This window comes from Colias croceus, chromosome 14, assembly GCF_905220415.1.
Source record: "Colias croceus chromosome 14, ilColCroc2.1".
NCBI lineage: Eukaryota > Metazoa > Arthropoda > Insecta > Lepidoptera > Pieridae > Colias > Colias croceus.
In genome coordinates, this window is record NC_059550.1 from 9,156,715 (window position 1) to 9,172,718 (window position 16,004).

At 33.3% G+C, this 16,004-nt stretch overlaps 2 protein-coding genes across 2 annotated transcripts; one reads left to right on the forward strand and one right to left on the reverse strand.

Moving 5' to 3' along the window:
• Positions 1-7,314, reverse strand: LOC123697456. The gene is made up of 5 exons (XM_045643979.1): positions 6,982-7,314; positions 6,620-6,706; positions 2,264-2,452; positions 1,362-1,491; positions 1-831 (listed from the first exon to the last, which is right to left on the reverse strand). Exons 1-5 carry the CDS (start codon positions 6,982-6,984, stop codon positions 761-763), a joined length of 480 nt encoding a protein of 159 aa, XP_045499935.1. The 5' UTR covers positions 6,985-7,314; the 3' UTR covers positions 1-760.
• Positions 7,315-9,173: 1,859 nt separating this feature from the next.
• On the forward strand, positions 9,174-15,641 carry LOC123697600 (alkaline phosphatase-like). The gene is made up of 9 exons (XM_045644143.1): positions 9,174-9,243; positions 11,183-11,385; positions 11,715-11,907; positions 12,326-12,486; positions 12,712-12,922; positions 13,548-13,681; positions 14,176-14,374; positions 14,712-14,936; positions 15,230-15,641. The coding sequence occupies exons 1-9, from the start codon at positions 9,174-9,176 to the stop codon at positions 15,397-15,399; spliced, it is 1,566 nt and encodes a 521-aa protein (XP_045500099.1). The 3' UTR covers positions 15,400-15,641.
• The last annotated feature ends 363 nt before the right edge of the window (positions 15,642-16,004 follow it).

Genomic DNA, 16,004 nt, shown 5'->3' on the forward strand with positions numbered 1-16,004 from the left:
TGACATATAATAATTTATAAATGCAAACTATAATTCTATCGAACGAATCGTAAAGTTATTTTTAATTTACAGCATACAATAATAATTATAATTTTACATTGGAAGACAATCTACAAACAATTAATAATCTTGCTTCTCAAGCAATTTTTTCTTTTTCTGTTACATATTTTTAATACTGGCAAGCGAATATTTGGTTTTTTTACTCTATGGTCCAGTTGAAACTATATAATAGGGAAATAGGCTGTTTCATTTTGAAATCGTTGGATTATTTTTATACCTCATAATTTTTGGTCCATCTACAATTATAAGTCATAGTCTTATAATTGTGTTACATTTTCGAGAACATGGTTTAATTATTTACTTTTTGACTCTGGTGGATTAAAAATAAAATAAAATTTTACAACTATGATTAAATTTCGTTGTTCAATACAAGATTTCAGGAACTTCATGGGATTAATCTTACACAACAAAACGTCACAACCAGTGTTTAGGATAACAATTTTAATTAACCAAGGGTCATTTTTCTTTGAGATAAATTTGTAGATTCGATAAGTTTGAGATTCATACGATTTTTCATGATTACAATAAATATTGTTTTTAATCGTATTAAAAAGGTTATTTAATCATTCATGTAAACTAAAAAAATATTACATTTATTAATCCTGTGTTTTTCTTGAATAAAAGACTTTAAAAAATAACACTGTAACGAAATCTTTTCATTAATTATGAAATAAATACCTCCTTTCGCAATTCGTCAAATTTACAAGACGCCATCTTCGTTAATTGACAGCAGATAGCTTCGGATTACAACGATGAAGTAGAAATTCTCCGCTGAAAAAAATACCTTAGTGCTATTACAATAGATTTTAAATTGGTTTACAGGCAGTTCTTGGTACTGATTGGTGGAAATATAAGCAGGCGCTAAAACATTTTCTAGTCTAGTCTGATTTAAAAAAAAATGTCTAAGGACTTTTATATTTAGGTAGTTTCAATAGTTCTATACGTAATTAGCGAAGGATTTATTATAAGTAGAACATTTTAGTGAAATACGTTTTTAAACAAAAGATACCTCTGAAGCCTTCAGGTTGTCTCCTTCAGACTGAAGGAGACAACCTCGGATAGTTATATTATCAAGGACATAGGTACTTTTGTGCCCATCAGATTAGTACCTAAAAAGATGTTTCTTATTGGAAAAAAACTTTAAAATAGACTTTCATATGTAGGGAATGCTAACGAAAAATTTCTTATTGGAAAAAAAACATTCGTATATTCTGAAGAATCTTCGCGTTTGCAATAACTAAGTATTATGTATTTTTTTATTCAACCTTATAGAATACACGCTATAAATGCCATATATTTACCCAGGAAAAGCAGTTGTGCAATCACATGGCCAGCGCCCATGTGGAACAGGGTCTTCAGGAAGCTGATGATGAACAGCACCACGAACACAATCCAGAAGATGCAGTACTTTCTTATTATTCCACATTTTTCCTGGAATAAAAGAAGTTTCTAGTAAAAAAGTAGTTTGTCTCTAAGCACGTCATTACTATAGCACAAACTGTCAATGCTTTAATCTTAGGCACAGAATACATAATAGCAGCTAAACGCTACAGAACGGACACTCTCCACCTCCCGCCAAAATTGAACACTTACCTCACCCCGCACGATCAGACATAAAATGGTCCATATTTTTCTACAGGGACGATACGCAACGAAGATTGACAACATTAATCAAATTGACTTAAAGTAATTTTATTATTTTGGATTTGTGATTATCGTTTTTCGTAGAAAATGGTTAGATATTGTGCTGTTTACGGATGTATTTCATCAGAAAAACGCGAATTTTTTTTTACGCTAGTCATAAATGTGCCAACCATAAAGCGTTAACACACACATTTGCAGTCTCTACAGTGTGACTGTCAAAACGATAATTTTGTATGGAGTGTCCGGGGTGTGTCTTAGGCTTAAATATTAGAAACAGATTTCAATAATATTTTCAAATCACATGAGTTAGACATGGTTTAAAAGCAGATAAGCAGATAGCATACGTGTGTTTAGTGAATTTGAAACGGACGTCCAAATATAGCGTTGCGATATCTTCATATTAATGACTATAGTACTAAGCTTTTTCTACTTAAAATAATATGTTTGTCTCGACATCTCTATGAAAATCTCCCAAACGTAAGAGATAATAATTAAAACTGTATGACATAGTAATATATTATCTGTGCTCAAACCAAACATTTCCAATTGTACTATTTACCTTATGTACCGCATACACGAAAATCAGATCCAACAGGAACTTAACAAACAGTAACACGACGAGTAGCACCACTATAGTGTACACTACTGACGACATGCCGCTGTCTACTTCGTCCCTTTTGGAGTCTGATGCGTCCTTTATGTCAACCGCGAACGTAATGAGGATCACTGCTAGCACGAATGTTATTATCTGTGAAATAATGAATTATTAAAGGATATTTGGTACTAGTTGCGCTCCGCGGTTTTACCCGCGTGCCTCCGCTCCTGTTGATCTTAGCGTGATGATATAGCCTTCCTCGATAAATGGGCTATCTAACACCGAAAGAATTTTTCAAATCGGACCAGTAGTTCCTTAGATTAGCGCGTTCAATCAAACAAACTCTTCTGCTTTATAATATTAGTATAGTATAGATTTACTGTAACTTAAATTGAGTCGATACATATCAAACTCCGGTAAGTCCATTCTAACAGAAATGTGGGAATCGAGGTATTTTTAATAACTTAAAAAATCAATATGTTTGGACCTTTATAATTTATGACGGATATAATATAATACATTAGAATTATTTTTACGAAGAAAAAGAAATGTATTACTTGATGATTATGCCACAAAATTAGATTTAAATCTGGACATACAGGCGTTTGATATGTACCAGCAAAACTTACCGGGTTTTGAAAAACATCGGTTTGGACTTACAGGAATTTGAAAAATCTCTAACGGACTTACAGGGATTTGATAGAACTCAGTTTTGGGACGTACTGAGGTGGTGGAAATGGGTAGATAGTTCGTAGCGTTGTATTGGTATTGGACGTTAAAATAAAAAATGTAAATTAAACGATACAAATTATTATTATTATTAACCTTTATCATCCCACTGCTGGACAAAGAGAGGGGTCAATAAATCAAAACGGTTGAAAAAATCTCAGTACGGCCCTGGCTGGCTGGCAGGGAATAACTACTGTGCGTGTGCAGTGCGTCGAGTTTCATTTATCTTTTAGCTGTTTTCTGAGCCTTGTCTGTTTTAGCTTTTGGTATTGTTTTTTTCCTTGCTTTGTCTAGAACCACCACCTCTATAGTAAAACTGTTTTCTTCCATCATTTATCAATTAAAACGATTTATAAGTATTGGTCACACCTGTTAGCTTCAACAAAATTGAGAGAAATGGCAGCCATTTTAGTGCCATACTGCGCTGTGATTGGTCGAAATGGACTTACCTGAGTTTGATAAACCACTGTCCAGGGACATACCGGAGTTTGAAAAAAAACATTTACTTTAAACCTTATTTTAATAGAGATACGATTGACTTACCTAACTTTGAAAAGTACAGACTGGTTTAGTTTTACAATTCAAAATTGGCGCCATTGTTATCTCAATTTTGACAGGGAGTGGACTTACCGGAGTTTGATATGTATCGACTCAATTGATAGACAATGTAGGAAATTTTGCGTCAATGTGTCAAATAGGCTATCAGAGACCGGTGCACATACGTAGATTTCGACTAATTAGGCGGCCAAAAATATGTTTTTATTTTTATGGGGTAAAAGGCAGTTTAGAAAGGAAACAAAACAGTTTTTGACTAAAAAAACATTTTTATTTGGTAAATATAAGAAAAAAAATTAAAAAGATACAGTTTTTATAAGAACACAATTTTTTAAACAAATACTTAATTTCTATGAGCAATAATCTTATTTATTTATACAAGATTTGACATATACAATATTCATATATAATTTTTTTACAATTACAATTATCACTCCCGCATTATTTTTCAAGAAAAATCATGTTTCCTGATCTGTGTCTGAGTTTTCTTGATCTATCTCTTCGTTCGGTTCAGCAGACACAAGCAGAGCTATCGTTTCTTTTAAGAACGATTTTTGAGAAATTCTTTTGACAGTCCTCATACTGCTTAAAAGAGGATCGGATGTTAATAGCAACCTTTGATATATATCAAGGTTACACACCTCTCTTGAAAACTTCCTTGAAAAGTTTTGCCGATAGGACCGAAAATGTTTATTTCGTGCCTCTGCTGCTTCTTCCGATAATTGCCCTATTGGCAACAAAGCCTTTTGAATAATGCTGGCACCGTGAATCAAAATCTTGTGCATGGTTGGTGTCATAGGGTGCCAGCCGTATTGCTCCACATATAACTTTGCTGTGTCCAAAGCATAGCTGTCGTATTTAGCTACATCAATGTTATAGCCACAAGAAATAGCTTCTATTATGACTTTAAGTCTATGAATCAGTTCATGGTTTATACCCGTTATCTCAGCCGCCAACTCGGTGTCCTCGAAAAAACGTCTGCTGGTATTGCCATCATTTGTATTTCCGAAATTTGCCTTTGGCATGTCTACTAAGAGACCAGTTTCTGTCCGGAACCTTTCTTGGATATCCTTCTTTTTATTCTGCTCTAACAGCTTTTCTTCCGGGGTTCTCCTTTCTCTGTATTTCTTGACAGGTAATTTATATGCCAGGTGCAATATGCTTTCAAAAAGCCGTATCCTGGCATGTAAAACCGAAATTCCGAAATCCAACGCTTCGGGGCTTGACTCATTTCTTTTACTGAGGTCATTGAAGTCCTTTGAAGTAGCCCCACAGATATAGCATCGACTTGTGGATGTTGTGTTTGTTGCTGCATTGCAAATTTTTCCGTCAATCATCGTCATTTTCATGATATGCCTAAACTTAAATTCGCGAAACTTGAGATCGGCTTCTACAAACATTTTCAGGGTCTGAAATGGGGTCAAAGGAGCGATCATATCACTCGCCTTGGAATAGGCTTTCCTATATTTACTAGCCCGGGTCGGCGATTTCGTAACGTCTTTGAGAACTGTCGAGGCATCCCTTTTGCCATCCTTTTGCAAAACTACTTGTGCGGCATGTACAATGACCTCTGGTTCTGTAGACGAACGTATTTCCTCAGTCTTTCTCCTCTTGCTACGTTCACTTGAATCCGCAAAGGATTTGCAAGGTCGGCCTTGGCGAGGCGTTTCAATAGGAATTTCAAAAGTGCCCTCTAACCAGGACTGGTTATTTTTTAAAAAAACTTCTTCTACTTTGTGTGCTTTCAACCACCTTTGTTTCATTTGAGATTTTATGTAGGAAAAATTATGCTTCAGAGTCTTTTTACTCTCTTCAGTAACTCCATAACACTCCAGCAGATTATTTTCCAAATAGTCCAGTTTTTCACCGAAATTTGGTAAATCTTGACTTTGCATCTGGTCGAACAAGTACTTCCGAGTAACTACTTTAAAGCCAGAGGCACTAGAAGACCCTACAACAAATAAAAAATATGTTTTAGTATAGGAGACAAAATCCCATATTTTTCTAGGTTTCTACGTACAAACTTTGATATGAAATTTTGTGGTATTCTGCGGGTTTCTGCGGTTGATTTTTTATTTAAGATAATGTAAAGTGTATAACCAATTAAACAAATAAGAAAATTTGACAGGGACGGACCCTGAAGTACACTAAAGACACTATTGAAAGTCAAAAACATGAATATTTTGTTAGAAAAATGGGTTAACTTTTGAGTGGTTAAAAAATGTAATATAAACCTACAAAATATGAACTAATTAATCAACATTGAAAATATCTTACCTGAAGTTTGAGAATCCATCACAATTACTGTAATAACTCACTTTGAAAATTAAACATTCACTTTATAAAAACCGTTGCAATGGTAGCGCCGAGAACAGTTACGTGCGTAAGTAGCGACGATCGAACTTCGACTACCTGTCGATCGGCCCAGGCGCACTCGTCTGGCGACAAATGGGCGGGGCGTAATTCCTGGAAGTGTTAGCTACTTGTGGATATCAATATTGTTGGCCTCGTGTTATTTTTTTCAAATTGACTTTTGGCCGCCTAATTAGTCGAAATCTACGTATGTGCGGTGGTCAGCAAGCGCGGTGGTGAAACCGGCCCTCTTTGAGCCCAGTGATCTTTTTCAATCATTTTACCCATGTAGAATAGATTTTAAAATGGTATAAACGTTTATGAGCTACAATGTTCAAAAATATGTAGTAAAATGTACAGTTTTATAATATAATAGCCCTCTTGGGTAAACTTGGGAGTAAAAACACGCGAGGGCTGCCTAGGGCCAGTTAAACGTTAACTGCAATGGTTTATTTAAAGTTTTCGTTTATTGCAAGTTTAATTATGAAAAAATACATAATTAAAAAAAAAAAAGAAAAATTAGTTATTCAAATTGTATTGATTATTCATACATGGTGTTTTTTAAAAGAGATTATTCAACATTCCTAATTTTTTAACAAAAAAATAATTTATCCAGCCGTTTTCGACAATAATTTGTGAGACAAACGTACAATCATAAAAATATATTTAATATTATATACTTACTGAATTAATAATTCCCATAGCGATGCATCCTGTCTTCAAGTGGAATATAAAACAAAATTTTTCCAAAACGGGCAACTCCATCCTGGCCTAAAATATATTATATATAAAAAAAAACAAATAAATAGACATTCTAAATTCAAGTTAAACCAAAATCCTTTTTCAATAATTTTTCATTTTCAATTAAATATTAAGTTTATATTAAAAAAGCACAAGTATACATTAATCACTTATTCTTCTTTTGAGTAGGTACCTATTAAAAACCAAATCAAGTAATTTTTCTAATAATTCTTCTCAAGAATACAACACAATCAAATAATTTACCAATAACCAATAATCAAAATTATATTAACAAATCAACTCACCATTTTAACAATACAACAATTTAGCAATTCACAACACAGATTACGTTTTATCAACACAGAAATGTAACAATTAACGGAAAATTGAAACAAGATATTTAATAAACGATATTCGAAGACATGTTTGTGTCACAGACGACTCGGAACACCGCTTTGAGCAGGCTTGATTGTGAGGGTTTAAGGGGAGGAGCGTGCTTTAAGCTCGGGAGGCCTTTTTACTTGAATGATAAGATTTCATTATGTTTTTTCTGTTGGAAAACTAAATTGAATATAATCACTTAAACCTAATATTGGGAAACTAAACTCAAAAGAAGTCATTAAAAAAATCACTCTGTTATAATTAAAAATAAAAATAAAAAAAAAATGTTATAATTGTTATAATTGTTATTAGCGTATGGGATACATGTATTTTACACCCCTTGTCACAGATTTTTTACAGAGTTATAAAATGCCGAATGAAATAACAATTTTATTAGTCTTTCCCGCGAATAGTACTCAGAACTTTCTGATTCGCATCGTTAACCGCTATTCCAATTATGTAGATGGTTCTTTAGAGTTCTTTTGATGTTATAATGTTTATCAATCTTTATGACATTGAATAAAAAGTATGTACCAATGTTTTATTTCCGAAAAGAATTAGAACAAAACTGGATATGTTTCATGACATAAGTATACTGATACGTATCGATGCTTAATTTTCAATATTCAGGATATTCATTATTCATTCGTCAAACATATGTTTAGGATATATTTTAATCGTAACAAAGAATTTCACAAATTTCATAGTTCATCAGTGATTCATTCAGAATCCAAAACCTCATACAAAATAAAATACCAGAACTAAATTAAAGCTAAAAAACAGGTTCCAACATCGCCTTAAGAGAGGCTGCACCGGCCTGCGCAATCGTGTCGTCATCGATCGCGTTCCCAAATAATATAATAGCATTTAACGTTAACCTATATATCTAACCTAGATAGCGGATCACCTTAATGTCCCTGACAGTTAACATTTGTTTCAAAGGTATTTAATTGTAGTTTGGAACAATGGCACGATAGGTACTATGTGCCCGCCCTGACTTCACCCGCCCTAAGTATAAAACTTTAAAGCAAACGATGTGGTAAATCCGCTGGGAGATCTCAATTGTAGGGTTTAGGAACGTTTAAACTGTATTAACTAGTGATATTATGATACATTTGTTAAATATGAACAAACAATAAAAAAGGTGATTTTTGCTTTATATAATGGAAAAGCTCAAAATGAATTAATTGATTTTACAAACTCTTTTAATTAGGTATATCCATGCTAATATTATAAATGCGAAAGTAACTCTGTCTGTCTGTCTGTTACTCAATCACGCCTAAACTACGAGAAAGGACATAGGCTACTTATTATCCCGGGAAAATAACGCAATCCCGGAAATCCCACGGGAACGGGAACTATGCGGGTTTTTCTTTGACTGCGCGGGCGAAGCCGCGGGCGGAAACCTAGTAATATAATAAATTGTAATAATCTACACGGTTGGAACCACTAAACAAAGTTTGTTTAATATGATTTAAAGTTGACTGTTAAAAATTAAAATGATAACGCAACAGCGCATAGCAATAAATACTTTTTTAATAATTCCGTTTTTGGGAGACCACAACTAGATAGTTTAAGAATCACCAAGATTTTGGTCTAAAAGCCTAGGACTAGGAAAACCTACCCTAGACATAAAAATAATAATATAATAAGGCCGCCCCGTTACACATATTAAAGCTGTAACCTTGTGATTTATTAGGTATATACTTTTATATTTTATAAAAACAATGTGTGTAATGAAGTGTCAAATAAATAAATAAATAATAAAATAATACAATAATTAAAGACTTATATCCTAAAATAAAACTTATCTATCATATGCGATACCTAAGTATATAATTATTGATATTTCAATTGTAAAAAAACAGAAAAAAATACGAATGCCAAAATGCCATTTTACTATATAAAAATAGAATAAATCATCTTCTTTTCATTCCGTTATAGTAAATTATTATGAAGTCGGTTAAAAAATGGCGCGGAACGAATCGAATATTCGCGCGCTTTTTTGTGTCGTTGTGAAATATAATTATTGATAGATTGTGTCATTGTGACATATATGACTTCATTTTGACATTACGCTGACGTTTCAACGTTTGTTAATTGCTCAGTTGTCAATATGTATGGGTTACGTTTGGTCGTGTTTTTTGTTTTTTATTTAACTCTCGCTCAATCTTCGTTACGAAAAGGTAAGTTGTTCTACATAATAATTAATGAAAAGTTATTGTTAGTTCCATATCTTTCACGGTATTTTTTCTTGTTTTTCACGATTTTCTTTACCTTATTACATTATTGTTACAGGTATTGCAGCAAGAAATAATAGATATTGTTGAGAATGTAATGAAAAGTTACCACGAATTCTAAAAATATCCAAATATTGTTATGATTTTTTATAATGTTCTGTATTATTGTTATAATAAAGATAAGGCTAACTGATAAGGCAGAAATGAACTAGCAAGAACTAATTCTTATTACTGTTATTAATTGTAACCATTTTTTAATTCACCTTCAATTCTTATTTTAATTCATATTACAATTTACTTACGTGGCTATGTCACGGGCGGACATATTCTCGTGGTCTTTTACTTGATAAGTCATTTTCCATCCCATCCAGCAGATTATTTAACAAACTAAACTGAGTACCTTCAAATAACATTGAAAATAAATAAAAATTCGGCCTTCTAATAGTATCGGCTCTCGTATGCGTTCCACTTCACGCATTGCGATGAAACATACATTCAACTAAGTTGCATTATAGGTACCAATATGAAAACAACGATATAGAACCGTCTCATTACCTATGAAATAACTTGCCTACATACTAATTCTTTAATATAAGGTAGGTGTGTCAATTAACGCCCTCTGTTAAATAACGCCCGAACTTCAAAAAACCCACTTATATTCAATAGACCCGCACCGTACCTCACGCACAAATGAATTGCACCAATAGGAACGCGCCTAGCGTGGTTGCGTAAGTCTGGAGTCGCCATCTTTGCCAGTAGCAGCTTTCGTTTCAAGAGCGTTAGACGTGCACTGGCTGTTACAAAAATTTCTTCTAACGAAACTATAAGTTTTCAGTTGTTTTTTAGTTATTTCTTGGATTATTTTATACTTTGGCTTACAACACTTCATATTCTGTAAATATTTTCAAAATGATTTACTTAATTACTTCAAAATTTAAAAAAAATGTCAATAACGCCCAGTCGCGTAATAACGCCCAGTAAACGGACCTTGGGGCGTTAAATTAGTTTTTTTTTGTTTAAAGTATGGTAGAAGATTACTAATATTAACGTTGATTAGTTAAACTAAAATAAAAAAGTATAAAATCGTTACAACTTGAAGAAACAAGTCACTTTATGTGAGTTACGAATTTTATAGTTTTAATACTAAATTTTCTTTCGTGAGCTTCTTTTATTTTTAATAAAGAAATTTTATAACGTGCTTTTTATATTTTACTTAGCAGAGAATTCTATAAGAACGTATTTTAGGCACACACAATTTTCTTTCATAAACGGGCGCTATTTAACACAGTATTTCTATAAACGCCCAAGAAAAGGTTTTTAAAAAGATGTCTTTATGTCATGAAACATAAATAGTTTCACGTTTTAATTGGTATTTTTCGGTTTAGAAAGAAATATCAAACCTACTCGTCGTCTGTTTATGTGCTTTAAAGTAGTTTTAATAAATAAAAAATTAGATTTTTGTTAGGCGGGCGTTAATTACCTCTTTTACCTTACTTACACATATTATGACCAGCACATAATAATGTCGTCGTCATCTGCTGGTTGAATCTGCTATTTGACTGAATGACGACATTCAAATGAAAGATCATAAAATTTCGCGGAGCTGCTATTTTTGTGAAATTTAAAATAAAACGAACCTAAGCTACACCCTTATCCAAACCAACGACTTAGCTAAATGACGGTCAGTCAAGACGTTGAACGTTGCATTAAACAACTTGACGGGTTGTCTTTTAGTCATTCAATTAAATGTCGTCATTCAATGAACGCGCTAGTCATTCAATCAAATAACAGATTCAATCAGATGATGGCGACATATACATGAAAAGTAAGCATGGGCATTGGGCTTGCTTACTTCTGAGGTAACGAACATTTTATGTTATTCTAGATCAAGAATATTGGAAACAACTCAGTACAAATGAACTAGAAGAGGCTTTAGCAGTAAAATGGAATCTCGGCGAAGCAAAAAACGTGATACTTTTCGTAGGAGACGGCATGGGACCTAACACTGTTACAGCCACGAGGATTCTTAAAGGGGGAGAGGGACATAGGCTGACGTATGAAAAGTTCCCGCATATTGGGCTTTTGAAGGTGTGCATTTTATAATAATTACGGGATAATCTTGTGATCAAAATAATAATTGTAATCAAGTTGTATGCAAACACGATAAGTTTGTGAGCTTACCTACATTTTAAAAGTGGCGACTAGCGACCAGATGCTCCCCAAAGACCAAAGGTCTACAACGCTCTACTATTCTAAATTCTTCTTTTCTACAATTAAAGTGAACTCGGCACAGGACCTCGGCCATTACGTTTTTTTTTTTATGTTACCTCGACCCTTTCACGATAACCAGTATTTAACCACAATTTTCTTCTTTAAACGATACTTTAATCATTAACCCAGTTAGTTCTAACATATAGACATATTCAGCAAACAAGATGGTTCCCGATTCAACATCCACGGCTACCGCTCTGTTCTGTGGTGTTAAAGTGAACTTTTACACTATGGGAGTAGACGCGAGTGTTGAATACAAGGATTGTAATGCGTCTTTGAAGCCTGAAGCTAGGCTGGATTCGCTGGCTGCGCTTGCTTTGAAGGCGGGGAAGAGTGCAGGTATTATTTGCAATTAGGTACTATTTTCTTTATATTGTGTTATTACATTCGTGAGATTGTATTGTGAATTTTCGAATGTAGAGTCGAAATAAATATAAATTACACATACTTAGGTACATATAATTTCATATTATTATTGTGGTATACTTATACCTAAGTACTAGTTAGTACTTGGTACCTAATACAAATTTTTATGTTTTCAAGCACGTGCTTAAAAAAACACGTGTTTTTATTACTTACATTTGTTAAAATAGGTTTGTAAGTAACGAGTAAGTACCTAAGTCTGAAAGATCGACCAGCCAGATTTTTATAACCTAACAATAAAATATTCCCTTTAATTGCTCATTAACAACTATATAACATTAATCGAAAATTCCCAACCACCATAACTTTCTACAAAAAAAAACGTTCTACAAAGGTTTCGTAACAACAATGCGCGTGACGCACGCGACGCCCGGCCCACTGTACGCGCACAGCGCGAGCCGCCTGTGGGAGTGCGACAGCGCTTTGCCCCGCGACTCCGCTTGCAAGGACGTTGGCAGGCAGCTGGTGGAGGACTGGCCGGGGCGCGACTTGCATGTACGTTGTAGTTACTAGGCTAATTGGTCGATTCTACTACAAAAAATCAACATTTTTCGTAACAACAAATCTTTTTGCTAGAATATCGGCAGACTTCTGGTTGATGGTAGGTTTTAGTGATTATTCCCTCATAGCGTTAGGATAGTTTCCACTACAAAAAATCAACATTTATTGCGAAATAAAGCGATCCGTAACGAAGTTTCTTAAAGTACTTAAATCTTACAGGTAATTCTAGGAGGTGGTCGTCAAGGTCTCGTAGCAAATGCAACAGATAGACCCATGGATCCCATCAGCTCATGGGGATGCAGTAGATCTGATGGGAGAGATCTCATTAATCAATACAAGAGAGATAAGGAGGCGAGAGGACTGAAATATAGCGTTATTACGAATGCTGCTGAGTTGAAGAATATTGATGAAAATAGTGATTATTTGCTAGGTGAGGATAAGACATTAGGTATAACATTACAGCTTACGCAATATAAACCATGAATGATGAAATTTCCTAGGCACAGAAAATATATAACACTAGCTGCTCCGCGCGGTTTCACCCCCGTGGCTCCACCCCTGTTGGTCGCAGCGTGATGACACATAGCCTATAACCTTCCTCGATAAATGGGCTATATAACAGCGAAAGAATTTTTCAAATCGGACCAGTAGTTCCCAAGATTAGCGCGTTCAAACAAACAAACAAACAAACAAACAAACAAACATACAAACAAACAAACAAACTCTTCAGCTTTATAATATTAGTATAGATTTATATGTTGTTTGAAATTGATGAAATACAAAAAATAGCGTGTATGCCGAGCATACGTGTCAGAAGTGAAACTTCTTTGGCAAGATTCGAAGATCAAAAAACCGTGACGGTACTGCCATTCAATTTTATTCGCAACGCGCCTAAGAAAGTTTCAATTCAAAATTTTGCGATTTAATTAGTGCTTAGGACATACCGTCATTTTTTTACATAATTCAGTATTTGTGGTTTAATTAAACAACGACGACGACGATATTTTATTCCTAAAACATTAGTAGTTAACTAAAAATATCAATATAATTTCCAGGAATATTCTCCAACGCTCACATGCCGTATGAGTTCGAAAGGAACAAAGAACCACAGGGCCCGCCCTCTATCGTACAGATGACAGAAGCTGCAATCAAAGTGCTAAAGAAGAACAAAAATGGATTCTTTTTAATGGTAAGTCGAAATTATTTCACTTTTAAATCAGTACAAAATAGATAAATCTCAAAGCAAATAAATGGTTAGAATTATTGATATAACAATATATTTTTAGCTTTAATTTTTAAAATTTTAATTTATATTATCTAATGTGAATATTGTACAAATTTGTTTTTATTGGCTTGTGGTCTCTTGTATCTTCCTTTTGAGTTTAACAAACATTCCTTATTTCGATGGATTTGTATGGAATTTTGAAAAATAATGTGATCCTTCTTTTTTCCTTTTTTATATATGAAACTAGCTTACCGACCGCGGCTTCGCCCGCTTTGTCTAAAACCTAATAAATTATATATACTTAAACCTTCCTCTTGAATCACTCTATCTATTAAAAAAACCGCATCAAAATCCGTTGCGTAGTTTTAAAGATTTAAGCATACAAAGGGACATAGGGACAGAGAAAGTGGACTTTGTTTTATACTATGTAGTGATGTTGAAGAATAATATGCTCTTAGGTTGAAGGTGGTAATATAGACATGGCCCACCACCGCGGCAGAGCTAGGACGGCGGTAGACGAGTCACTCGCTATGGAAGAAGCGGTGTCTATAGCCGTTAATATGACCAGTGAGAAAGATACCTTGATTGTGGTCACTTCGGACCATACCCATACATTGTCTATTAACGGTTACCCAGAACGAGGGTCGGATATATTTGGTAAGTCAAAAAAATACACAAAATTAAAAATATTCATATAACTAGGCTAAAAAATCTTGCAGGATTATCGCTTTAAAGCAAGAGCCTCTATATATCGACGTATAGAAATTTGAACAACATCAGATTCCCAGGAGATTAACAGGAGATCCCACATGATAATATTATGATGATACTCTTGAATTATACTACATTATAATGATCATACCTGACCACATCCTCACACACATACATCATTGAACTAAATTGACACATAAATATTTAAAAAAAAATACTTTTCCAATGAAATACGAATAAAATCATCTTAAACCCACAAAATGCTATTTATTAATTTTTACAGGCACAACAGGCCCCTCAAAATACGATGGTCTAAACTACACGACCCTCACATACGGTGTCGGAGGTCCAGGGTCCAACAAACTGAAGGTCCAGACTGACCCGACCAGGATAGTCAGGACCGACCCGGCTACTGAAGACACGACCAGCTTTATGTATGAACAAGCTGCTGCTATAACAAATGACGAAAATATTCATGGTGGCGGTGATGTCGCTGTTTATGCTAGAGGTGAGATAAAAAAACATATATACCTATTTTTTTACATAGGTAGTCATTTTCTTGTAATTTTTGTAATATTTTTATTAGATTCAAATATTTATTTGCACACAATTTCGTCTATTCTATATTTTTTACTTTGGCATTTTTTATTGACTTGCTCTATTCGCTGGTCGTAATTAGGTAGGATAATCCAAATCCAGACATATTATATTACCATAACATTTAATATACTATTTTATAAGACATATTTACGCCCCTTATATTTAATAATTATTTATATACATATTTATAACTCTTTCCAGGACCCCACGCTCATCTATTCCATAACGTTCACGAACAGCATTACGTCTTCCACGCTATATCTTACGCGGCAAAAATTGGCGTGTATTCAAAAGCGACAACACAATATAATAATATTTCTGTGTGTTTATTAACTTTGGTATTAGGTTTCATGTTTAGAATAATAAATTAATTTAGATAGAATTGTATTTGGTTATAGTTATTCAATGAATTATAATAAATGTAATATTTCTATCATATTTCTATATACCTACTTATTATTTTGAAATCGAGATTTTTTTTACATAACCTCGAAATTGTTATTAAAATTCTTTGTTGTAAATGTTACCAAGCAAACAATACGTAATTTACAGCTCTATTCTAGAAGTACATTTATATTTAATGTTAAGTTTTTACAAGTTAAAGTTATGAACAAATAATAATTATTTTTTAAAGTTTTATATAAATATAAAATTTACACAAAATTAACATTTTGTTTTATTATTTATCCATATTGCTTAAAGGCAATATATAGGAGTCAAAAAAGGTATGCTATAATAATAAAATTAAATTGTTTTATTGGAAAATAAAACAAGGTTTAGTAACTAACATTAAACTGTATATTGCTCAAAATCTGGAATACTTTCAAAAAGCATCAAATATTTGAAACGCTTCTCATATTTATCATCCCCTAAATATTTAACAAATTATATACAATTTCAACATATTTATTGCTTCAAGTACAGGCTTTTCCTAAATATTTATTTGTAAAAAAACATTTTTAAATGCCTAAAACAA

Excerpts from the sequence above, each read along its gene's own strand:
- LOC123697600 (XM_045644143.1), top strand. The coding sequence starts at position 9,174 with ATGTATGGGTTACGTTTGGTCGTGTTTTTTGTTTTTTATTTAACTCTC. Across the intron at positions 11,386-11,714 it reads CGCATATTGGGCTTTTGAAG|ACATATTCAGCAAACAAGAT; the intron begins GTGTGCATTTTA and ends TCTAACATATAG. Across the intron at positions 13,682-14,175 it reads AAAATGGATTCTTTTTAATG|GTTGAAGGTGGTAATATAGA; the intron begins GTAAGTCGAAAT and ends ATATGCTCTTAG.
- LOC123697456 (XM_045643979.1), bottom strand. Across the intron at positions 2,453-6,619 it reads CTATGGGAATTATTAATTCA|ATAATAACATTCGTGCTAGC; the intron begins GTAAGTATATAA and ends ATTATTTCACAG. Across the intron at positions 832-1,361 it reads TGCACAACTGCTTTTCCTGG|CGGAGAATTTCTACTTCATC; the intron begins GTAAATATATGG and ends TATTTTTTTCAG.